The following is a 25,283-nucleotide window of genomic DNA, read 5'->3' on the forward strand; positions in this document are numbered from 1 at the left end:
ACGCTCCGGGGAAGGGCCGGAAGCAGCGGCGGTGCCGGCGCGATGGCGGAGGCGGCGGGGAGCGGGGCCGGGGGCAGCCCCGAGCCCGGCACCGGCACCGGCGGCGGGTGGCGCCGGCCCCACGGGCCGCTCCAGCGCTACTACGGCCCGTCCGCGGCCGAGACGGCGGAGGCGGCCCCGGATCCCGCCGACATCAACGGGCCCCACTTCGACCCGGAGGTTTTCCTTAACAAGGTGACCTTTGACCCCGCAGCGACCTCCCCCCCCGGCCGTGACACCCCCGGAGGGGGCAGTCGAGGGGTTGGGGGGCAGTCGAGGGGTTGGGGGGCAGTTGAGGGTACCAGAAGGGCCCCAGAGAGCAGAAGGAAGCTCTTGAGAGTAATTTCCAAATCTGGGGCTGCATTTAGGGGCTGGGGAGCAGTTATGACTCCCCAGGTGGTAGTTGGGGCTCTGAGGGGGCGGTTGGGGATCCTGGGGGGGCAGTCAGGGGCGTGGGGGCAGCTGAGGATCCCAGAAGGGCTGTGGGGGCAGTTAGAGCCCCAGGGGGGCAGTTGAGGCTCTGGGGGGTAAATCTGGGGCCTTGCAGTGGGGCTGGGGGACAGTTGTGTGACTGTTGCCCCCCGCAGGTGCGCAGCGAGTGTCCCCTGGGGCAGCTGCTGGCGCGCGAGGCTGCGCTGGGCCGGGAGATCCGCGCCCTGGACAGCGACATGCAGACGCTGCTCTACGAGAACTACAACAAGTTCATCTCCGCCACCGGTGAGCACCCGCCGGGGGGACACGGGGGACACGGGAAGTCTGGGGGATCCCGGGCGGGCAGGGGATCCAGGCGTCCGGCTGCTTCTCCCCAGACACAATCCGGAAGATGAAGGTCGATTTCCGGCGCATGGAGGCGGAGATGGATGACCTAGCTGCCAACATGGCCGCGATCAGCACGTCCAGCGCCCGCGTCAGCGCCGCGCTGCAGGACCGGCACCGCCGCGGCGCACAGCTCGCCGGTACCGCATGGGGGCATGGGGGGCAGAGCTGGGGGCTGAGGGTGAGATCTTGGGGTTTGGGGGTAGATCTGGGGTTTGGGGGGCAGATCTCAGGGGTGGGCAGACCCCGGGGGGCACAGCCAGCTGCTGTCCCCACCCACATTTACTAGCCCCACCCCACTGTCTGGCCCCACCCACATGTGGTAGCCCCAACCCAATGTCTGCCCCTGTCTACATCTGCTGGCCCCGCCCCAATACCTGGCCACACCCACATCTGACAGCCCTGCCCCAATACCTGGCCACACCCACATCTGGCAGCCCCGCCCCAATACCTGGCCACACCCACATCTGGCAGCCCCGCCCCAATACCTGGCCACACCCACATCTGGCAGCCCCGCCCCAATATCAGGCCACACCCACATTTGGCAGCCCCGCCCCCTGTCTGGCCACACCCACATTTGGCAGCCCCGCCTCCTGTCTGGCCACACCCACATTTGGCAGCCCCGCCCCCTGTCTGGCCACACCCACATCTGGCAGCCCCGCCCCCTGTCTGGCCACACCCACATTTGGCAGCCCTGCCCCCTGTCTGGCCACACCCACACCTGGCAGCCCCGCCCCCTGTCTGGCCACACCCACATCTGGCAGCCCCGCCCCCTGTCTGGCCACACCCACACCTGGCAGCCCCGCCCTCTATCTGGCCGCACCCACACCTGGCAGCCCCGCCCTCTATCTGGCCACACCCACACCTGGCAGCCCCGCCCCCTGTCTGGCCACACCCACACCTGGCAGCCCCGCCCTCTATCTGGCCGCACCCACACCTGGAAGCCCCGCCCCCTGTCTGGCCGCACCCACATCTGGCAGCCCCGCCCCTCCCTTGCCCCCACTGACCCCTTTTCCCCAGGGGTGCAGGCGCTGCTGCGGAAGCTGCAGTCTCTGGTGGAGGTGCCGGGGAGGCTGCGGCGCTGGGCGGCGCCAGGGGCAGAGCCTGCGCGGGCCCTGCGCTGCCATGCCCGCGCCCGCGCCGTGCTGCGCCACTACCGCCACCTGCCCTCTTTCCGCGCCATCGAGGACGAGAGCCACGCCATCATGGCCGAGCTGGCCCAGCGCCTGCGCGCGCGCCTCCGGTGCGTTCACTCTGGAGCCTACTGGTGACAGCTTAGAAGGGTGTTTCACTCTGGCAACTAATGACAGTCGTTCCAGTAAACAGCATTCTTGGTGGGGTGATGGTGGTTGTGCTGTGTTAACTCTGAAACCTACTGATGCCAGCTGCAGGAGAGATATTTTCAAGGGGTTGGGGTGTTAAATCTGGACCCTAATGATAACAGCCCCCAGGAGCATCCCGGGGAGGGGGGTATTTACCCTGGAGCGGACTGACAGCCCCCCAGGAGCCACCCCTTGTGCAGAGCCTGCTCAGAGTGAGGAATAACTCTGGCTGCTGCTGAGGGCATTTGCCAGATTATGTCACAGGGAGTTTTCTCATGTGTTTGTGGTAACAGGATAATTCTGGGACCTTCTAAGGAGTTTTAGTGATTTTTTTCGTTATTATTGTAAATTCTGAGCCTACTGATGGCCTTTGGTGAGGTTTTTATTGCTATAACCACTGTTAACTTTGGAATGTGCTGTTAAGTATTTTTTTTCCTCTTTGCTTTTTCAATTACTGTTTACTCTGAGGCCTACTGATGACTCTCATTGCTCATTTTCATTTTACTGCCATGCCGCTGTTAACCCCGCACCTCCAGTAACCCCCTGTTCCCCCCAGGGATGAGACCCTGGAGCCCAAGGAGCTGAGCGAGTGTGTGGAGATGCTGCTGCAGCTGGAGGAGCCACCCGAGGAGCTGTGCCAGGAGTTCCTCAGCCACGCCGGCGCCCGCCTGGAGGCCGAGCTGGCGGCGCTGGAGGCCGAGCTGCCCCCAGCCGACCCCACGTCTGGCGCGGCCACCACTCCACCCCCCGCCTCTGACATCCTGGACTTTGTGGACCGTGGCAGCTCGTCCTTCGTGGGCACACTGTGCCTGCTGGCCACCTCCTACCGCAGCCTCTTCCAGGGCCACCCCTGCGCAGGGGGCGGCCGCCTGGAGAGCTTCGCCGCCGCGCTCACCAACCGCTACTTCCAGCTGCTGGAGCGGCGGCTGGCGCTGGAGCACGGGCTGGGTGACACGTCGCTGCTGGTGCGGGCGCTGGACCGGTTCCACCGCCGCCTGCGCGCGCTGCTGCAGCTGCTGCCGGCCGCCGGCGCCGAGCCGGGCGCCGCGCTGGTGGCGCGGGCGGCGCGCGAGCGAGTGCAGCGGTACCTGCGGGCGCTGCAGACCTTCTTCCTGGGCTGCCTGGGCGACGTGCGCCAGGCGCTGGCCGCCCCCCGGCCCCCCGGCAAGGAGGGGCCCGGCCTGCCCGACCTGCTGGCCACGCTGGCCGCCTCGGTGCTGGGCCAGCTCAAGGCCGTGCTGGCCTACGTGCAGCTCTTCACTGCCCGCGACGTCGCCTTCGCCAGCCTGCCCTACTTCAAGGTGCGCTGGGGGTGGTTTGGGGGTCCCTGGGGTGGTTGATGGGGTCTCTGGGGCAGTTTTGGGTTCTCTGGGGTGGTTTGGGGGTTCCCTGGGGTGGTTTGGGGAGTGTCTGGAGCGGTTTGGAGCTGGGGGGTGTTTGGTGGGTTCCCAGGGCTATTTTTGGGCCATGACCACCCTCTCCAGTGCAGGGGGAGTTCTGCGTGGCAGTGATGCGTGAGGGGCTGGTGATGGTTTGGGGTTCCCCGGGGTGGTTTGGGGGTTCCCTGGGGTGGTTTGGAGCTGGGGGGTGTTTGGTGGGTTCCCGGGATGTTTCTGGGCTGTGACCCCCGTTCTGGCGCAGGGGGAGTTCTGCGTGGCAGCGGTGCGCGAGGGGCTGGTGGTGGCCTTCCTGCGCTGGCTGTGCCGCACGGCGCGCGCCTTCGCTGAGAGCCCACCCGAGCGGGGGGCCCCCGCCGCGCCCCCCGCCCTGCTGCTGCTGCTCGCCCGCCTCTGCCTGGACTACGAGGCCACCACCATCAGCTACGTCCTCACCCTCACCGACGAGCAGTTCCCCCCCCAGGTGAGCCCCAAACTGCCCCGGGGGGACCCTGCCTGTCCCCAAGGGGTCACGAGGTGGCCCTGTGTCCCTTCAGGACGTGGTGGTAAGTACCATGGGGGCATTTGGACCTTCCTTCTGTCGCTATCCCCCAGAACATGCCCCAGTGGACCCACAGTGGTCTGATTGTCCCCAAAATGGCCCCAAGTTCCCCTGTGACCCCGGGTCCAGCCAGGACGTCGTGATGTGGGCTCTGGGGTGTGTGGACGTTTGGGGATCTTCCTGCTGTCTTTGTGTGTCCCCGGATGTCCCTGAGAGACACCAAAACGTCCCCTAGCCCCTCCCTGTGTCCGTCTAGGATGTGACCGTGGGGGTGGCAGCACACGTGGAGGGTCCTCACCTGTGCCAGTGTCTCCCAGATATCCCCAAGGGGCTCCTGCCTGTCCCTAATTCCCCTCGGATGCCCCAAGGATATGGGAAAGGCAGCAATGCTGCGGCAGGTGTGGTGGCCCAGGAAGTGTCCCATATGTCCCCTCGTGTCCCTGTTCCCTCAGGATATCCCATGATAGAGGCACAGGGGGCATCCCCACCTGTCCCCACATCCCTTGTATCCCCCAACCGCAGGGCCAGTGCAGACAGGGCTGCGCGTGGAGGTGTGGGAGATGTCCCCACGTGTCCCCGTGTCCCTTTTCCCCAGGACGGGGACCCGGCGGTGACGCCAGCCGCGGAGCTGTGCGCGGAGGCGCGGGCAGCGGCGCAGCGGCTGCTGGACCACTACGTGCAGGTGCAGGGGGCAGCTGTGGCCCAGATGCTGCGCAAGAGCGTGGAGACGCGCGACTGGCTGGGCACCGTGGAGCCCCGCAACGTCCGCGCCGTCATGAAGCGCGTGGTGGAGGACATCACCGCCATCGATGTCCAGGTGGGGAACCAGGGGGTCCCCAAGTCCCCTGAGGGAGCCCAGATGTCCCAGAGGGTCCCTGGAGAGGCCCTGAGGTCCCTGAAGGGGCCAGAGGGAATCCTTGAGGTCACGATAAGGTCCTTGAGGCCTTCAGAAGTCCCCAGAGCTGTGTGGGTCCCTAAAGTCCCTTACAGGGTCCAAGATGTCCCAGAGGTTCTGGAGGTGGTGAGGCTGCTGAGGTCACTGGAGGGTCCAACGGGGATCCCCAAGGTCCCCATGTGGTTCTTGAGGATCCTCAGGGTCCCAGAAGGGTTTGGGAGGGTCCCAAGGGATCTGAGGGACCGTGGGTGGTTCAGGGGGTTCCCAGGGGGATTTCGGGGGTTCCGGATGCCAGCAGCAGTTGTGGTGCCGCAGGTGGGGCAGCTCTTCGAGGAGGGGGTGCGGCGCGCGCAGAGCAGCGACTCCAGCCGACGCGCCTTCTCCGTCTACAGCAGCTCGCGGGCGCCCGGGCGCTACGCCCCCAGCTACACCCCCAGGTCAGCCTGCCCGCCCCCATGCTGTCCCCTTATCCCCTGATGATCCCCGTGGGCCTTGTGTCCCAGGATTGTCCCGTCTGTCTGTCCTGTGACCATCCCCATGTTCCTGACTGTCCCCACACCCGTGTTCTGTCATGTTCCTCTTTGTGTCCCCAAACCATCTGTGCGTCCCCTGACCACCTCTATGTCCCTATGTCTCCTGACCGTCCCTGTGTCCCTGTCCCCTCATCCCTTGGCTTTCTCAAATCCTTGCCTGTCCGTGTGTCCCTGACTGTCCTGGTGTCCCCAGTGCCCCCATGGACACCCACCTGCTCAGCAACATCCAGAAGCTCTTCTCCGAGCGCATCGACATCTTCAGCCCTGTCGAGTTCAACAAGGTGAGGCCAGGGGGACATCCCCATATCCCCGAGTGTCCCCACAGGCCTCTCTGTGTCCCCAGGGTCCCTAAACTGCTCACCTTCCCGGCTGTCTCATGTCCCTTCTGTCGCCGTGGCGCAGGTGTCGGTGTTGACGGGGATCATCAAGATCAGCCTGAAGACGCTGCTGGAGTGCGTGCGGCTGCGCACGCTGGGCCGGTTCGGGCTGCAGCAGGTGCAGGTGGACGGGCACTACCTGCAGCTCTACCTCTGGCGCTTCGCCGCCGACGAGCGCGTGGTGCAGGGGCTGCTGGACGAGGTGGCCGCCAGCGCCGCGCACCGCTGCCTCGACCCCGTCCCCATGGAGCACAGCGTCGTCGAGCTCATCTGCGAGCGCGGTTAGGACGGGGGGACATGCCACGGGGCGGGGCGTCACACAGGGGACACGCAGGGACGTGAGATGTCTGTGTCACCGTGGGGCACAGCCCAGTGGGGACACTTCTGGGAGGGGGATGTGTCTTGGACCCTGTTACGTACCTGGGGACAGACCTGTACCCCACAAGTCCCCATGTGTACATGGGGACACTCTGTGTGTCCTCCCCAACACAGCAACACACAAGTATGTCCCCTGTCCCCACACTGCATCACCCCATGTCATCATCCCCCTCCCTCAGCCATGCTAACACTCCACATTGTCCCTCCACCCTGGTGACACCCTCAATGTGTGCTGACACCCCGTGTTGTCCCCACGGCCCCAGTGACACCTCATGTCATCCCTCCACCTCAGTGACATCCCCTCCTGCCTGGGAGCACCCTGGGCACAGCCCTTTGTCACAGTTGGGGACAATAAATAAAATATGTGTGAGCTGCGCCTTGTGTCCCCTGCCTGTGCCTGGGGTGGGGAGGGACACAACGGGGACAGACACCAGGGTCCCCAGGGGGCAGGGGGTGTGCAGGGAGGTCACCGAGACACCTGGTACCCTGGTCACCTGTGTCCCCATGGGGCACCTTTCCTCTCTCTGCACCAAACCCTCGCACCAGCACCTGGCGCGCACCCAGCGCCTTGCACCAGCACCCGAGGAGCGTCCAGCCCCCGTGAGCAGCCGGTGCCCCTGAGGGGGACAGGGACAGTGCCCAGGGGTGAGGAAGGACTGGGGCATGTTTGGGGACATGCTGCACTCGCTGAGTGCTGGCCCTGGGAAATGGGGTTCCCTCACTGCGGGCCGGGGCTCGGGGACAGCTGGCACAGGTTTCGTACCCAGAGTGACGTCCCCAAAAACCTCAGTGGGCACAATAGAGCGCTGGACAGCACCTGGGGACACAGCTGGGCCTGGGGACACCCACGCTGCAGGTGTCACTGCCTACACACACCTGAGGCCATCAGGGGAACCAGACTTGTCATCGCTGTCCTGGCCCACCCAGGGTGACTGAACAGTCACTGTGTGTCTCTGGGGTGTCAAAGCTGAGCAGCCTCAGAGGGACAGGCAGACGAACATTCCGTGCAGCAGTGTGCGCCCGGGGCACACAGGCTGTGCCACAAAATGCACGTTTTCCTTGCCCATCCTCCCGGGTCCGTGAGTCCGTGTGAGGCTGAGAAGTGCTGGGAGCACAGAACCAACAGCGTCTTGTCCTAACAGTAAGAAGGAGGAAAATAAGACCTTCATTTATAAAGGCAAGTTACAGGAATGATTTTAAAGCGTCATCTGAATTTTATTTAGAACTTAGATGTTTCCTCTAAAGAAATGAGATCTGCAGTAGTCTGGAAGGTGATGGGTGTCGTGCTCAGCACGTGGTTTAGTAAAACAGCCGCCAGCATCCTGGTTTTCTCCAGTTTTTATATTTGTTGCTTTCCCAGAGGCGCTGGGCATGAGGAACTAGAACTCGTCCTGAGCGTTGTCAACAGCCAGATCAAATATCTCGTCACTTCAAGCCTCTGTCCGAACAAGGTTCTGAAACAGAAAGCAGGAGCCAAGAGTGTGGCAGGACAAACCACACACATGCTGAGAGCAGCCAGAGTCACCGGCGGCACCTGAGCCGTACAGTGACACTGTGACCCCGCGTGGGGACGCGGGCTCTGTCCCCACCCGCGGGGCTCAAGCTCCGCATGTCACCAGGGGCCACGTCTGAGCGGTCACCGGGAGCCGCTGTCACATGTGCCGGGGTCCTCCCGGCTGTCACCAGGACTGCCCCCCGCCCGGGCCCCGTCCCCAGGCGCACCCCTGACCAGGCGGCTGCTCCTGCCCCGGCAGGCAGCGGCTCCGCAGGTTCCGGCCGCCAAGAAAAACCCTTGTGTTTGTTGTACGGACCCTGTGCCGGTCGCAGGGGACGCTTCAGGGAAAGGATCTGGGTGCTCTCTGTGCAGAACTGGGTACAAGGCATGCACAGGCATTTATGGGGATAACAAAGGGGGTGAGTTACCAGCAGGTTGACGAGGGCGCGCAGGTGCTCAGGAGAAAGCTCGTCAATGCATTCCTTCAATGAGGTCAGGGCAGCACCGGTCGTGTTATCAACTGCGTATTGAGCCATTGGCCCCGAGCGCAGCTGCTCGGCGGAGCCTTCGAGCAGCGCCTGGAGGAGGCTGGGGACGATCCCGTGGGCAGAGCCGGCTCCTGGGGACACACGGTGGGTGAGGGACCGACCCCGCTCAGACCCGCTGCTGCCCGTTAACCCTCCCGCAAAAACATGCAAACCGCGCTGAGGTTCTCCTGGCTGTGTTCTCAGCTCTGGGGTTTTTTAAAGCTTTCAGAGAAATGTGTTTCTGCTGCAGCAGCTGCCCTGTGGCACGGGCCCCTCCGTGGGGAGCCTCAGCCTCTCCTCTCGCAGCGCCACCCGTTGTGCACCAAGAGTCGTGCTGGGTTGGTTTTGCCCGGGGCTGAGTCCCCACGTCTGCTCCGGTCCCTGGAAGCAGCAGGACAGACGGATCATCCCCCGGCGCGGGTGCTGCCGTGAGCTGCGTCGTCCCCGACTCCAGCCCCGTCCGCCGGTGCAGAGCCGGCGTGAGCACCGCGCAGACTGACCAACCTGCCCTAAGCGTCCCCAGGAAAACGACCTCGGAGCCCTTAGCCAGCAGCTGTGATGAGCATTTTCCTGCAGGCCGGGTACCTGAGCGTCCCTGTCATCCCCAGCGGGACCCAGGGGGACACGGTTCCTGCAGCAGGGACACAGCCTGTTCTCTGAAAGCTTTAAACGAGGTGTCAGACGCCTTCCAGCTGCTTCCTGGAGACCTTTCCAACAGGTGTTCCGATGGTACTCTGAGTAGTTTGAATACTTTCTGCAGAGGTTTAACGAGTTCAAGGTTATTAAAAAAAATTAAAATCCTATTTTTTTAATCGGCAAAACTTACCGAGGGAGCTGCAGAGCAGCATGGTGATGAGCAGAGGAGCAGCGAGTTTCATGCCGGGGAGCAGCGGTGTCTGCACCTTGTGTGTCAGCAGTGAGAGCCGGCGAGTGGGACAGACACCTGGGTGTGCGTTATACACGGGGTATTTATGTGCGGTGTACACCTGGGGTAATTATTTACGTGTGGTGTACACCTGGGATTGTGCAGCGCGGAGGGAGCGGGCCCAGCGGGTCACACAGCTGCGCTGGGACGGATCCAGGTCCGTGTTTGGGGAGCGGGCGGATGAAAGCCGGGGTGCCAGCCGGGGGGGTGCCAGCTGGGGGGGGTGCCAGCCGGGGTGCCAGCCAGGGGGGTGCCAGCCGGGGGGGGTGCCAGCCGGGGTGCCAGCCGGGGGGGGTGCCAGCCGGGGGGGTGCCAGCCGGGGTGCCAGCCGGGGTGCCAGCCGGGGTGCCAGCCGGGGGGGTGCCAGCCCGGGTGCCAGCCGGGGGGGGTGCCAGCCGGGGGGGTGCCAGCCCGGGTGCCAGCCCGGGTGCCCCGGCTGCCCTGCCCCGGGTGACCCGCTGCCCGGACGCGGCGCTGGCTCCGCGGGGCTGGCACCGACATCGGGCTGCGCGATCAGCACCACGAGCGGCTCCAGCAGAGGGTTTGGGGCCCTGGCACTCAGGTGAAAGGTGATGAAGAGAACAGGTCCCCCCGCTCCCCTCCCGAATGCGAAGTGCTTGTGGAGGGGTCTCCAGGGCCTCAAGGGACCATTTGGGGTACAGTTTATTTTCAAACGGCTGTGAAGAAACACATAAACGGTGAATATCTGGTGACCTTCCTCTAGGACGGTAGAAATACATGATTTTAATCTTTTTATGGTGTGAAGTTGATCATCTAGGTGACTACAGTAGCGAAATATGAAATTATAACATAAAATTCCTTCCTGAAAGATGTTCTTGTTTCTTTTCCATGCCAGGACGGACGGGCAGCAAAGGGCTGCGCGCCGCGCGCTGGCGAAGTCCCGGGTGTCGTGCTGCAGGCCGGCGCCCCCGCTCCTGGGCTGGGTGGCAGGCTGGTCACCAACGCGACCCGGCCGTTTGCTTGGGGCTTTTTGCAGCTCAGACAAGGGGGCTGGAGGCTTCTCTGTTTTGTGCTCCCACGCGTCTGTGTGACCATCGGAAATTCTTAAGGGCACAGAAAAGCTCCTTCACCGGTTTTTGAGGCTGTGCACAGAGATGAGCGAGCAAAGCGCGGTTTGGGGCCGGCTGAGCACTGTGTGTGCTGGAGAACACGCTGAAGCGTTTCCCTCTGGAAGCCACATGGTCCCCAAGAGGTGTTTGTTTGCTGTACACCTGGGATTTCTTGGCAGGGAATTCTGGAGAAGAGGAAAGGGGTTTATTTTCCTGTTTGCTCAGATGGATTCTGCTCAGCCAGCAGCCGCGTACGGCAGGACCGCGGGAGAGACGCAGGAACCGCGCTGGGAGCTCCAGGGGTCTTACTGACCCCTCGGCTTCAGTGTTCTTCCTTAATCACCGTGCTGTAAACGAAAGGAGGATTTGACTGTTAAAACATGGGCACGGTCTCGGGGGGCGCCTGCCGTCTCCTCGTGCTTTGGCTTTGCTCCCCGCCCCGCTCCCCGTCCCATGTGGGAGCTCCGGCCGCTGGGGGGACCGCGGGATCCCGGGTCACGGGCTCGGCCCCGGCTTCATGCGGACACGGTGCAGCTCCTGAGCTGCAGTGCAACAGTTCCACTGGAAAAGCTCCCGGGAGGTGTCACCAGCAGCTGTCCTGGCAGGAGTTCATCCTGACTGTGCGTCCCTGGAGCTGAGCCCACAGGGAGTGAGCAGGGGCGGCCTTGGAAATGAGGTGCTTTGTTCATGTTCTTCTGGTTTGAAACGAATAATGTATATCATTCTATTCTAAAAGAGTATGAATTTCAGATGTGCCTCAATTAGTGACAAGCAGCCTAATGAGGCCTGTGATGAGTGAAAGTGCATCCTTTCCGAGGCAATACCTCCCAAAGGCAACAGTGAGAAAACAAGCCCCAAAACCAGAAGATGGGAGAGGCCCAATAACAGCTGACCTTTATTCAACGCTAAAACCTACAGATTTACAGACACTGCACAGGATCTTTTCTCGCCTACAGCCGGAGCCCCCCGCCCGCTGCCCCTCGCTATTTCTTCAGGCCGTAGGGCAGCGCGAGCGCCGGCCGGGCCCCGGGGAACGGCGGGGAGCTCCACACCGCAGAGCTCGTGCGCTTGAAGTAGCGCGGTTTGCTCTTCCGGAAGATGTTCTCCAGCCGCGGCACCGCGATGGTCCCGAACAGCGCCTTGAGGCTGGGGGGGTGGCGGTACTGCTGCAGGACGGCCTGGCGCAGCTGGCTCCCTGCAGAAACACAACATGACGTTCCCATCACATTTTTTAACCAGAATTGCTGTGTAGGCCGTTTGTATGCAACGTGTCCCTGCTCTGCTCATCTCTAATCACAGTGAGATCGTAAATGGGGGAAATCCTGCGGTATTCAACGGTTTAAAGCACCCTGTTTAAGCCTAAAGATTCGCCATGGATAAATTGGAGGGCACATATTGTGTGGACTGCATTCTGTTCAGGAACCAGAGTGAGTTTGCAAGAGGTGAGGATGCTCAGCTTTTCCTCCTGCAGATATCGTCAGTTCCCTGTAACTTCTTCACTCCCCTGGGGCGGGTGGAATATGAAATTGTGGAACTGAGTATTTCAGAACCAGAACAACAGCCGGGCTGAAACTGGTCCACGACATCTGGCGTCTCTTTGCTCTTTAAAGCCAAATCAACAACAAGCGGGCTCAAGGCCAGAACACTGGTTCATCATTATTCCTTTCATGCTGGCAGGTGACACCAGCAGCTCTAGTAAAGCAGTTTAAAAGAGCCTTTGTTCCCCAACATTGTCGCAGAAGATCAACCGCTAGAGAAGCCCTTGGCTCGGCACTTCAGCCACGCTGCTGGAGATTCATACCTTTAACTCATGTGCGAGTAGGAGGAACTGGGCAAAACCCTGCATCGGGTCTTACTCTGGGCTGGAGCAACGCCCAGGATCTCGGGACAGACATCGACCTGCCAACACTCACCCGTGGCCCAGGCGGGGACGGGCTTGCGGGGGTGGCTTTCGTCATCGGTGGAGTCATCGCTGTTCAGATCCATTCCGTAGTTGTCAGCTGTATTCACTGCGAGGGGCTTCGGGGCTTTCCGGCTCTGTGGAGTCATCTGGTACGACTCAGAGGTGGATGAAATCTAAAAACACAAATACGTTGCACGGGCGTTAGATGCGATAGCACTGCTACACGTGCGAGCTGCCCCGAGCGCCTGTGGGCTGGGACATCCCAGCGCTGCACGCTCGCCTTATCGCAGCACTGCAAAACCTGCCGTCTGGCAGTTCCACAGTTTTGACCCAACAACTCAACCCAGGTTCTAAAGTTTTGAGCCAGTTATGACTTTGCATTGCCTTCTAACTAATTAGGCCGCTTAATTGGCTATGTATGACACGAAGAAGCTAGCGAGAGATGCATGTAATACACCCCAGGGAACGGCAGGAAGATGTGCCAGGGAGGGTCAGTTGGACAGGAGAAAGGTTCTTCACCCCGAGGTGCTGGCCACTGGAACAGGCTCCCCAGGGAGGTGTCCCGGCCCCAGCCTGACAGTGTTCAAGAAGAGACTGGACACCGTCCTCAGACACACGGTGTGAGCTGTGGGGTGTCCTGTGCAGGGACAGGAGCTGGACTCCATGATCCCTGTGGGTCCCTTCCAGCTCGGGACATTCTGCAATTCTATAAAGCAGTTCCACTCAGTTCAAGCAAGGCTTAAATGGAGTTGTTACATCCTCAAAGCTGGAGCTGAGTAATGGGCTTTAAATACTCTGCAACCAAACTCCTGGGCTTGTTTAACTATTAAAAGGATTATTACCATGTAGAGAATAAGCACATAACAGCTCAGGACAAACTATTGTCACTTTTACGGGAACAGCAGCACTGAAATTTCACCACCCACCAAACACATCTCTAGAAAGCTGGAAAGAGATTTTCTTCCCCACAAAAGGTGGCCTTCACGGCTTCATGCTCATTAACATTTACTCACATTTCATGGGGTTTGCATTTAAAGATTAAAGTACAGCTCTGCAAGATCCCTAGGTTTGTGCAGGTTCTCCTCGCGTTCCCCGCAGCGCCGGCTCGGCTGCCATCCTGTGGCTGTTCCCAGCCCTGAACTGAAATCGCCATTTCAGCTGCTCCTGGCTTGAGCTTCAGCCAGTGCCTGAGGAGGAGGCACCGGGCCGGGCAGCTCGCCGGCCTCTGCCCTGGCACACCCTGCGCTTCCCTTCCCTCCTTTTCCCCCCAGGATTTACATGCAAATACTCGAGGCCACCGGGAGCCAGATAACCTGGGAAAAAGTTTACAGGATCCTTTCGTTATTGAAAGGGAATACAAGAAGCAGAGGGTAGAACCGCCTGTTGAAACAGCGTCAGTGCTGGGATCAAAGTGCCCTGTTGTCAGCCCTGGGAGCGGTTTGGCCAGAGTGCAGAAATACCTCTTTGTTTTCTGGGTGCTGCGTTTGGGCTAAATCTTTAGCCTTTTGTTCCTCTAGCAGCTGCTTCTGTTCTTGCTCCTGCCTCTTCACCTCTGCTAGCCTCTGCTGCTCCTGCTGGCAAGCCAACATCACAAGTTAATTAATCTTATGAACTAAGCTACGCTGTTAATCCAGGGATCCATTTTATCGGTTTGGAAAAAAAACAAACAAAAAACCCCACACAACTAAGCATCTAATTGCAAGTCTTTGAGGCTTGTGACGCTCAGGAGCACTTTGAACACAGCTCAGGGAGTGAACAAATGCAAAGCAACAGCTTGAGCTTCCCTCAGACCTTCCCATCTGAGAGCATCAGCTGCCTTCCTGGTAGCACAGGGAACTCATGCTTTAAAAACCTGCTACTGACTTTATCTTCAGGATACAAACGTCAGAAAACAGCTGACCATCCGCAGATGGAAAAGTCTAGGCTACTGATCTCAGCCTCTTTTTAGACTAATAAACAGTATTTTTAGAGCCCAAGTGTATGGGAATTGCAGAAGAATGGTGAGGAGGAGAAATGTAAACACGCTCAAGGGACTTGCAGCCGGGTGTAGAGAAAACACACATCACACTAATTGTGTTACTGACCTTGTGTGCTTGACAAGCAGAACCTGTGTTAGATAGGATCATAGAATCATTTTGGTTGGAAGAGACCCTCAGGATCATCGAGTCCAACCATAACCTAACTCTGGCACTAAACCATGTCCCTAAGAACCTCGTCTAAACACCTTTTAAACCCCTCCAGGGACGGTGACTCCACCACTGCCCTGGGCAGCCTGTTCCAATGCCCCACAGCCCTTTCCCTGAATAATTTTTTCCTAATATCCAATCTAAAGCTTCCCTGGCGCAACTTGAGCCCGTTTCCTCTTGTCCTATCACTTGCTACTTGGCTTAGTGCTGGCATGACCGCTGCAGGACATAACCCAGGAAGGTCTGGTTTGTACTTGAGGTTCTGCTGGAGGTGGCACAAATGTAAAATCGAGACGTTGCTTCTGCAAAGTCTGGAATTAAATTCTGTTTGATACCAAGAGAGGTACAGACGCACCTCCCCACAGAGTGGGGAAAAGCTGAAAACCTGTTCAGCATGTGTGTTGTCTGTCGTTTCCTCCAGCACTGCTGCTGGCTAAGAGAGCAAGCGCAGGCCGGCTGCTCCCAACAGCAACGGACACGGAACTCAGACCCGCGCGGCTCTACCCACCGACCAGAGGAGGGGACTTACTTGTTTCTTCTCCGTCTCCCTGTGGAGCTGCTCCTCAGCAGCCAGCACAGCCTTCTGCAGGCGGGCAGCCCGCTCCTGCTGTTCCCGCAACCTGCAAACCAAACCACTGGCTGTTACTCCCAAAACCGCGCAGGGGTGTCCTCCCCACCACACTGCCTGCATTACGGAGCACAGAAGTTCCTCCTGGAGCGCAGTACCCGGGACGGTGCAGAGCTGCACTGACAGCACAGAGCAGCTCGTCACTGCTCGGGCCTTTCACCAGCACTCTCTGTTCCTGCTGCTTTCCACAGTCCCAGCACAGAATTTAGTACATAAACGGATATTGTCTTACTTCTCTGCCTGGATCCTCTCCTGTTCCTTCTTCTTCTCCAGCTCTCTCTCCGCAGCCAGCTGTCTCTCTCTCTCCTGTTCCGCCTGTCTCTGCTCGGCAGCCTTCCTGGCACGTTCCTGCTCCTCTTCCTTCCTCTTCTGCATCAGCTCTCTGTGCCGACGTTCCTCCTCCTCCTGGGGAGCCCAACAAGGCAGTTACTCACCCTACACTGTACAGGAACAGGCTCCAGAATCAAGGAGCAGGAACAGCTTATCTGACCCAAGACTCTGGCACCTTCCACTACTCAGCGGGGAAACCACTCAGGGCCGAGGCCCCAGCGCTCCACAGTCGGTGCGTCGCCTCTCAGCTGCTTCAGCGCTGCCCACAACGTACCCCAAAGGCCCAACGGCCACCACAGTCTGCACCTCTGAGATGGGATTAACTGAGAGATTTTCATGTTTGCCAATCCACAAATTAAGGTCTTTAGTAAGAATCTGTCCAGAACTGCAGAAGAAACGTGGGTGACAACCACCACTGAGAGCTAACAGAACAACTCTGCAGGGAGATCTGAGGACAAAGCCCCTCAACTGCGCGGATTTTCCCTCGGTTTGGGTCAGAACTGCCGCCGGATTCCTGCTTACAACGGCTGGGGCAGGCAGGGGCCGTTCCGATCATGCGCTGGTGGCGGGACGGGCTCCAGCACAGACCTGCTGCAGCGCTTTCTGTCTCCTGGCCTCTTCCTCGTGCCTGCGCCGCGCCTCTGCTTCCTCCAGCTTCTTGGCAGCCGCTTTCTTCTTGATCTTCTCTTCCGCCAGTCTCTCCTCCCGCACCTGCGACACACACACAGCTGAGCGCCCGCAGGACACTGCTCTGTGCACACAGAATATCACAGCAGCAACTCTCAAACAGGCAGAGCTCCCACCCTCCCCAGGGCAAGACCTTCCTTTTTTGCCACCAGGAGCCAACAGGACCTGTGCTTTACTTTGAAATGTAACATTTAAGGAAATGACCCTCTTTTACATCTCCACAGGAAGAACTGATCCTCTTCTGGAATTCATACATCCAATACCACAAAAGCCATCAGAATATTTTCTCAGAACCATGAAATAAGAAAAGCAGATGGAGATAATTAAAGCAGACAAATGACTGCTATGGTCACATGTGCAAATGGCCTGACAGTCTCCGCCACGAGAACAGCTCTGCAGGAAGGATGTTTACGTTCACCTCTCCATCCATTAGTCAGACGGGAGCACAACCTCAGGCAGACAAAGCCCTGGGGCCATTAGGCTGCTTTATCTGCTTGAAGCTCTCCTCCCATCTGACTAACAGAGCCTTAATAAAGCCCATTTAGATTCATAATTCTGGAAAATAAAGGCTTTCATCTGCCATTAGCGGTAACCAGGAGAAAGGCAGTCACTGGAACCACCAAGTTCCTGGGAAGTTCTTCATTCGACTGTTCTCCAGTTGGTTCTCCAGACTCCAAGCAGCCCCAGCTCCTCTTTCTGGAAGGCACACTCATGTCCATCATCCACCTCACAGACTATTTATCTCGGAGGACCTTCTGCTGCGGGGCTGCTGCAGAACAGAGGTGCCGCTCGCTGCCATGACGGTGCACCAGCAGCATTATCACAGCGAGACTCGCTGATTCCATCCATAAACTGACTCACAGACTGGAGAGCCGAGGAGCGACCAGCAGGACTCGCTCACCACTGACAGCCCCATCTGGCCAGTGCGAACATCTAATGGAGAGCAGAGACTAACAGCGAGCAGTGTGGCCTGTGGGAAGTCACGCCACTGGTAGGTGCTGCTGGTTTGGATGCGCTAGAGCTGCCATTTGAACTGGAGCCCAGGGCAGCCAGTGCTGTGCCACAGCCGACATCGCCAATGCCTTTTCTAGTCCCTCTGGCAGCAGCGTGCAGTCTGTGTTCACCCGGAGGGTGTCCCGGGAACCGGCCGGCCCAGGGCTGCAAACACAGCCCCACACCTCCAGGACATCGGGCCTCACCTTCTCAGTCTTCTCCTCAGACAGAGCGATCTTCTGCTCGATGCGCCTTTTCCTCTCCTCCTCTATTTGCTCGGCCCGCTCCCGAGTCTGCAGGACCTTGCGCAGCCGCTCCTCGCGCTTCCTGCGGGACACGGGGCAACTCACATTGCAGTGCAGCCAGGAGAGCTCCTCACAGCCCAAACACAGCTGCAGACACAGCTCTCGGGCAGCGTGAAACTCCCCAGACAAAATACACCATTCCTTTAAACACCAGCAGTACTTGTAAGCTCCATCTGAGACAGAGGATTGAAGACTAGAAGCTGAAGCAGCAGTCAGCTAGGATAGCTAACTTTTTATTAGCTTTCTAGATACCGTGAGAACAAATACTGTCTTTGCGGTGTGAGAGCAAGCTGGCAAGAACTTTTGCTGCATGTATGGACTCTGCAAGATGGAAGACTCAGACCCAGGGTCTAGAGGCGCAGAGAGCAGGCCAGACAAGGCAGAAAGCAAATACTCACAGCTTTGCCTCTTCCAGCCGCCGTTTCTTTTCTTCCTCCAGTTTTTGTTTTCTCAGCTGCTCAGCTTCTTGCTTTTTCCGCAGAGTCTCCAGTTTCTGCCTCTCCTTTTCCTGGTTGGATTGAAACCTGATTATACCAACTTGTCAGGGCAACTTTCTACCTCAGCTTGCTCAGCTTAAGGGCCCAGAGATGACACCGAGGAACCGCGGCCAGCACCGAGGACAGTCACAGCGCTGAAACAGAGCTCAGGCAACGGTGACGTGGCCACAGATGTTTGGGAACAGCCGTGATGGAAAACAAGTGGTGTTCGTCTCAGAGAGCAAGAGGAGCGGCTGGGGAGTTGAAACAGAACCATCAGCAGCTTCGGCAGAGCTTGCAGACAGACAGCGCTGTGATTTGTGTTGGTAAAAAGAACCAAAGCAGCAGCGCTAACGCTTGGCAATGATGGGGACTTCCCGCAGCGAGCGTGGGGACAGATGGGTGCAGGAGACACCTGGCTTACTTAACTCAGCGCTGGCACCTTTGCTTCCCCCAGGGCTCTGTCTCATCCAAACCAGCACCATGCACACAGGAAACCTGCAGCTCATCTCACGCGCCCAGCAGCCCCATGTCAGAGTGTTTGTCCCGCATTTCCGAACCAGCCAGCCCAGCCTACGTACACTGCCCGTTAGCAGGGCAGGATCCACACAACACCACCCTCACAGCAAACAGAGGAACATAAACTAATTTAATGCCAGATTTGATACTGCAGATGCCTCGTTATGACAGGCCTGGTCTTAGTACAAACCCATTGACAAGCACGGTGAAATGTTCGAGTTATTCCCTTACACTGGGCTCCGTATTGCAAATCATTGGTGTTACTAGCATCCAAACTGGCTAATTTAAACCTAACAACTTTTTCTTATTGCTCTGGTGCTATTCAGTTATGTTTAGCCCCCCCAGTTTTTTTTCACATCTGTGCTATAGCTCAGGCACTCATCAGACCATCATATACCAGCTTACAAGAGTCTTGTCTTACCTTGGGATCAGGAGTGTTGTACTTGATAAAAGATTTTATTACACCATGTCTCCCCACAGAGGCTGGCGTCATGAGAAGCTGGTTCTTCTGCACAGTGTGCAAAAAAGTTTTGAAAGGCCGCACCACCTGTGAGAGGAATGCCAAAAACCATCCTCAGGACCGTGAGTAAGAAACATGTCTTGTAAAGTACCTCAGGGTTACAAGGATCTTACTTTGCTAGCTGGAAAGGCAGGGGATGGCACCTTCTTTCTCAGAGGAGAGAGCCCTCCGTCTTGTGCTTGCTGGCTGTCATAGCGCTCGTCCACAGCTCTTTTGTAACTTGGCTTTCTCCTGGGAGAAAAATATCATACATGGCAAAGCCTCCTGGTTGTCTCAAAGTCAGGTTTCAAAAAGATGCTAAAACTACCCTAGCTTAGAATGTAATACATTGTGTATACACAAGAGGATAAAAAATTTCTAATGCCACAGAAGATACAAATTAAATCCTCTTTTTGTAGAGGCAGAGAAACTTATTGCAAAAATTTCATAGTCACAGAACACTGAGGCCATTTAACAATGTTTCAGTGCTGAACCTGCTCTGCACTGGACTGCAGGTATCCAGTGGCACCTTCCAAACGGAACAATTATACCCACGTACCTGGCACTCTGGGGTGGTTCCTGGGTCACTCCATTCTTATTTAAGTTTTTTTCTGAAAGAAAACATAATTACACAGTTCTAGCAGAAAAACAACCCCTCCAACACAGCTGTGAAAGCAGACAACAGATTTAGCAGCTCACTAAACAGTGAAAAACCTGCCATGAATTATGCACGGCACGACCTTTCTTACTTTCAGCAACTAATGGCACAGCGCCCCGCAAACCTGACACGAACTGCAGCAAAGCTGTACTGCGATCTGCGGTACGGGTCTGTGCTGAGGCCGTGCTCAGTTCCGCACAGACACAGCGCTGCCTGCTCCAGGCTCGGGGCTCAGCCAGGACCCGCAGCCCGCGGAACAGACTCCTCCATCTCCATGTCCATGCGCTTCCCAGGGCGGAAAATAACTCCAGCACAGAGTTTCCTCACTGACAGCCTCTTGAAACAAACCCTCGCTTGTCAAAGACTAGACTAGTCTTTCAAACTGGGCTCTCAAATTAACCAGCCAGTCTTTCAGACTTCCCAGACAGCCTCCCAAAGTGATGACTTTTTAATATGCTGCCACAAAACCCCTCTGGGAGTTACCGTTGCTGCTCGTCTCCTGTGGCTCTTTGTTTCTGTTGATGGTTTGAGAGCGAAGGGACATCTGTGGACTTTGGGGATTCTGCAGAAACAGCAAATGGGTTTCAGCACAATTCTCACACAGAAACAGCCAATTAAGTTTCAAATCATGCTGTCACCCTGACGAGGACACTGTCTGCAACATTACCAGAGAATACAGAACCGCGTGCACTGTACAAAGCGTGGGTGCCAGTACCCCGAGAACGGTTCTAACTCCATAAGTGCAGCTGTGCGCAGCACCTGGGGACAGCACCCCAGTGAACTCCCTGGGCAGTGGCATCACCGCAAGCACAGCCATTAACAGAGCACGACTATCTGCAACGAGGGACCGACTGCTTAAACTGAACAACCTCATAAACTATTAACGCTGAAAGCTTTTCACGTTGGGAATGTGTCTGGGCTCGCTGGGCTCCTGGCAGCGCTCCCTTGCTCCGCAGGGATGAACAGAGAAATGCGGCAAAGCCGCAGCTCATTTCCCTGATTTATTGTTCCTGTTATCGCTGTGATATGCACTGCTATTTGCCGCCTTTGCACTTACACTGGTACAGAAGTGCGTGGCGATAATGGCTTTATAGGCCTGTAAGGAGCAGGCAGAGGCTTTGGGACCCGCGGGCTGGGCAGCGCTGTGAGCACCAACAGGAGCTCCCAACACACCGGGCAGCGCTGTGAGCACCAACAGGAGCTCCCAACACACTGGGCAGCGCTGTGAGCACCAACAGGAGCTCCCAACACACCGGGCAGCGCTGTGAGCACCAACAGGAGCTCCCAACACACCGGGCAGCGCTGTGAGCACCAACAGGAACCTCCCAACACACCGGGCAGCGCTGTGAGCACCAACAGGAAGCTCCCAACACACCGGGCAGCGCTGTGAGCACCAACAGGAGCTCCCAACACACCGGGCAGCGCTGTGAGCATCAACAGGAGCTCCCAACGCGCTGGGTAGCGGGGGCTGCGGGAGGAGATGAGCGTGGGGACTGTGACCCCCCAGACACGTCCAAGGGTCAGACCCTACGGCTGGGGACAGGGAGCATCTTGTAGCCCAACAGAAGAACATAAGTAGAGAAGAGGCCTGAGAAGAATTTGCGATTAAAACACAGTCAATCTCAGACTTTCTCTGGTCCGTGTCGGGGAGGATGCGGGTGGGCTGGGGCGTGCAAGCGCTCTGTGCTGCGTTACTCCAGCGCTGAGCGACCTGTGGCCAGAGCTCCCCAATAACAAGTGAGAGTGCATTCGACACGTCATGCTCATGAGCCCACACAAAGAGAAACACTTCTAACCTCCGCTCAGATCTTACCGACTTGGAGGGGGTACAAGGTCCAGGAGGAGGCCTAGAAAAAAAATAAAGAAAAAAGGCAGCCGTGTTTAATAACATCAAGAAAACATCTGCAAGCAGTGCATTTTATACCAAGAATGTTACTGTGAAAAAGCTCTCCAAGCGCAATATTAACGATAAAGAAATATCCTAAAGAAGCCTCACCCAGCGTTGACAACTGTTTCTTCATCCTCTGGCACCTCTGCAGAGCTGGAGACTGCAGGAAAAGACAAAAACAGCAGAGCTGTAACGCACAGGTGCAGGCCAAGGCTCTTGTAGGCGCGGAGTTCCCTCAGGACCGGTGCAGAAGGCTCTCGCCTGCAATCTGGACATGTGCTGCTACACGTCAGGGCAGCCAAACGCACCTAAGTAGCACTAGAGAAAACACCGCTGCAGTTTTAATATAAGAAAACAAATGTTTTCCATTATACATGAGTTCCAAGTGGTGTTCAATGAGCTGACATTAAGAGTGAGGAGGTTTGTGCTCAGACCCATTTTGCGGGACCACATCCAGGTATTTGCGGTAGTTAAAACCAGCATTATTTATGCTCAGCGTTCCAGCTGGCGCAGCAGCAGCTGCTTTTAAGCCCCAGCCCGGGCGGAAGCTGCTGTTAATTATTAAGAGGCGATGCAGCCCCGGCCGAGCGGAGCCCGGGGCAGACTGTGCACAGCCAGCGCGCAGCGGCTGCGGAAGGAAGAGCAAACACAGCTCTGTGCACACACAGAGCAAGATCCAATGCCTCAGATACACTCTGCAGTTAATTAACGTGCTTTGGCCTTTGGGACATTAACCAGCTCAGCTGGAGCTACCTGAAACACCTCAGTTCCCTCCTTACACTCCAAATTTTGACTAGGCAGAAGAACAGTCATGTCAAGCAGCACAGAGGGAAGAAATGAAGCCTTCCTTAAACCTCCCAGGTCACCCAGATAATACAGACTGATCATTTAAAACTAGGTAGATAAAGCTACTTCAGGGCCTCTTTGCAGTTAAAGACGAGACTTCCCCCCAGTTTCATTGTTCACTGCGGGAGCCCCCAACACTGTGCTCAGAAAGTTGCGCGGCCCCGCACACGACACTGGTCCCAGCGCTGGGGACCGCAGCGCTGTCCCAGGAAAACATTCACCTACAGCAGCGAAACTGGCACGGAAAAAAGTTCCACAGTGCCTGTCTGAGTACATCCTCCTACAGCAAAAATAGGATAACTCTTCAAGAAAAGCTAGTTTTACACAGCAAAAATCCCACAAGGCTGGAATGCTGCAGATTAACACATTACAGTAGCATTATTTCAGCTGTATTAGTTCTACCTTCAAACAAAAAAAGTACGCTGTGCAAAAGAACCAATCCCTCCTCAACATCAAATACATCCATCCCTGGGCTCTCCCGCTCCAAATCCAACGTCTGCATCCCAGTAGCACAGGAGAACATTTAAATCAGTTTGTCCTTCACTGAAGCTTGCCTCTACCGCAAGCTGGAAAGGTTTGGAAGACTCAATAGATGTGCAAAGCTGAGCCTCAAAATTCCCCTCTCAAGAGAGGCTCTAGAATTACTAGCAGCCAGGCTCTGTGCAAAGAGCGCTGAATTTGTGAGAGACACCTCATTTCCCAGAACACATGGACCTTCGGGAAAGCCCAGAACCCCCTTGGGCAGCAAAGCCACTCTCCAGTTTCGTCCTGAGCTGCGCACACTCCCTCCGCAGCTCAGGAGATGTTAATTAAAGCTGTTAATTTACCAGGCTGAACCCACAGGCCACGAACCAGCGCAGTTGCCTGGGCTGCTCTGTTCACACCGGTCTCTAGAACGTCGGTCAGAACACCCAGGCCTGACAGCAGCTTGTCCAGCCCAGTCCAGCTCTGCACCAAAGTGCACAGCCAGCCCAGAACCTTCTTCTCCTTCAGCAGCAAAACGCAGATGTTCAACACAAAGAGCAAGAAGGCACAAAGCAAACTCATGGGGTGACATTCAAACTCACCATCTGTGGGACTGGAGGACACAGACGACTTCCGACCTGCCTTCTTGACCCGCGTGCTGGCAGCAGATCTCCGGATCATGCTTCTCCTCTTGCTGGCGAGTGAGTATTTCTCTGCCAAGGATGTTCTGTGAGTCAGGGACGTTTTACCCATCAGACTCCTGCGCACGGAGCGGCGGCTCAGCCTGGCGCCTGTCGGAGTCCCTGGGCTGTCCCGTATGTGCTGGGACAGCTCCTTGTCAGCCGCCTCTTCTACCTGAGCAGCCTCATCTGCCACCTCCAGCCCAGGCTCGTCGCTTAAAATGACCGTAGCATCAGCTGCCTTTGCTGTCTTCTGCCTGGACACAGCCTCACTTTCTCCTGCGCCGTTGTCCTCGGGGGTCTGAGGGACCACGGGCTCAGGGGCTGCAGGCGCAGGTGGCGATTTGACAGCCCGGCCTTCTGTGGGAGAATCATCACCTGAGCTCAGGAGGACGGTCGAGGAGAGCTCTGCTGGTTTAGCTGTGTTCTTCTGGAGGTGCAGCTCAGCACTAGTGCGATCACTGACTTGAATTTCTACTACAGGAACCTTCCCTTCTGCTTGCTGCGCAAGAGGGGTCTCAGGAATGACCTCTGAGCGTTTAGCTGATGCGGCGGCCTGGGATCTTGTGACACGCTGAGGTGGAGAGGCGGCCTTGAGCGCAGCCCTGATGAGTTCCAGGCTTTCTTTATTGTGGAGTTCTTGAGAATGTTGCCTAGAAGGTGCGAGTTTGAGGCGGCTGTTCCTCTTCCTAGATAATCTAGCAATAGAAATTGCATATTAGACTAGAACTGGCTTCAGGAACAGACCAGATCCCCTAACAAAACAGTCCCCTAGCAGATCCCTGCCTGGAAACACAATAAGCAGAAATAGCACGTCTAACTCCTCGCTCATGGGGTGCCTGTGACAGCCCAGTGCTGTTCCGTCCGCCCGTGCTGGGGCCAACGTGCGGTCCAAAGCTCTTCCACACACAAATGGGAACATGCAGAGAAACAAAGAGAAATCAAGTTGGATGCACTTCTGCGAGAGCTCAGTGTGCATGGGGCTGAGAACAGTGGCTAACGTGGAAAGGAGCTAATGAGCATCATTGCTCCAGAGCAGAAGAGACAGCGAGAGAAAGACAAAACAGAGAGATCTGAAAGGGCCCCCAGTGACAACAGCGGCGCTTTTCGTAGCAACCACCGAGCATGAGCTGCTCAGGCCGCCAGCGCGGGGGCACGACGGTCACCGGGCCTGTACCGGCGGGATGCGCAGGGCGGGAGATCAGCCCCGGACAGCCCTTCGCAGCAGATCCCTTCGCAGCAGAACCCTTCGCAGCGGATCCCTTCGCAGCGGATCCTTTCCCAGTGGATCCCTTCGCAGCAGATCCTTTCCCAGCGGATCCCTTCGCAGCGGATCCCTTCGCAGCAGATCCCTTCGCAGCAGATCCTTTCCCAGCGGATCCTTTCCCAGCGGATCCTTTCCCAGCAGATCCCCTCGCAGCGGATCCCCCCGGTCCGGCCCCCGCCCCGGGCCCACCTCTTCCTGCCCGGCCCCTGCTGCTCGTCCCGCAGGGTCGAAAGCCGCTTCCTCTGCTGCCGCTTCTTCTGCGACGGCGTCTTGGGCATCAGCTCGGGCTCGTCGCTGTAGTGGCTGCTGGGGGAAGGGGAGAGGGGCGGGTCAGCGCGGGCGGCGGCCGGTGCGGGGCCCGGCGCGGGCGGCGGGTCCGTACCTGCTGAACATGCGGTCCGCCACCTCGCGGATCTCCTCCAGCCACAGCAGGTCGGTGTCGTCCACCTCCCGCAGGACCTGTGCCAGCCGCCGCTTGACCTCGGCCGGCAGCTGCGCCATCGCCGCCATCGCCGCCATCGCGCCCCGGCCCAACCGCCCGCGCGCGCCCGCGGCCCCGCCGCGCGCCTGCAATTCAAACCTAACGCCCGCCTCCCGCCCGCCTCCCGCTCCGCGACGTCACCGCCGCGCCAGCCTAT

General features: G+C 57.8%; 2 protein-coding genes across 2 annotated transcripts; one reads left to right on the top strand and one right to left on the bottom strand.

The window, feature by feature from the left end:
* Window positions 1-20: 20 nt before the first annotated feature.
* VPS51 (VPS51 subunit of GARP complex) lies at window positions 21-6,667 on the top strand. Its single transcript, XM_065636948.1, has 10 exons — window positions 21-234; window positions 627-756; window positions 849-995; window positions 1,876-2,098; window positions 2,734-3,478; window positions 3,819-4,037; window positions 4,711-4,932; window positions 5,326-5,447; window positions 5,737-5,824; window positions 5,946-6,667. Exons 1-10 carry the CDS (start codon window positions 43-45, stop codon window positions 6,204-6,206), a joined length of 2,349 nt encoding a protein of 782 aa, XP_065493020.1. The 5' UTR covers window positions 21-42; the 3' UTR covers window positions 6,207-6,667.
* A 4,542-nt stretch (window positions 6,668-11,209) lies between these two features.
* INCENP (inner centromere protein) lies at window positions 11,210-25,164 on the bottom strand. The gene is made up of 17 exons (XM_065636140.1): window positions 25,028-25,164; window positions 24,835-24,948; window positions 23,301-24,076; window positions 21,496-21,547; window positions 21,313-21,346; window positions 19,983-20,061; window positions 19,401-19,452; window positions 18,976-19,093; window positions 18,764-18,889; window positions 17,746-17,855; window positions 17,249-17,369; window positions 15,951-16,073; window positions 15,265-15,437; window positions 14,934-15,024; window positions 13,679-13,789; window positions 12,229-12,391; window positions 11,210-11,510 (listed from the first exon to the last, which is right to left on the bottom strand). The coding sequence occupies exons 1-17, from the start codon at window positions 25,162-25,164 to the stop codon at window positions 11,299-11,301; spliced, it is 2,592 nt and encodes an 863-aa protein (XP_065492212.1). The 3' UTR covers window positions 11,210-11,298.
* Window positions 25,165-25,283: the final 119 nt, after the last annotated feature.

This window comes from Caloenas nicobarica, chromosome 5 (genome assembly GCF_036013445.1).
Source record: "Caloenas nicobarica isolate bCalNic1 chromosome 5, bCalNic1.hap1, whole genome shotgun sequence".
Taxonomy (NCBI): Eukaryota; Metazoa; Chordata; class Aves; order Columbiformes; family Columbidae; genus Caloenas; species Caloenas nicobarica.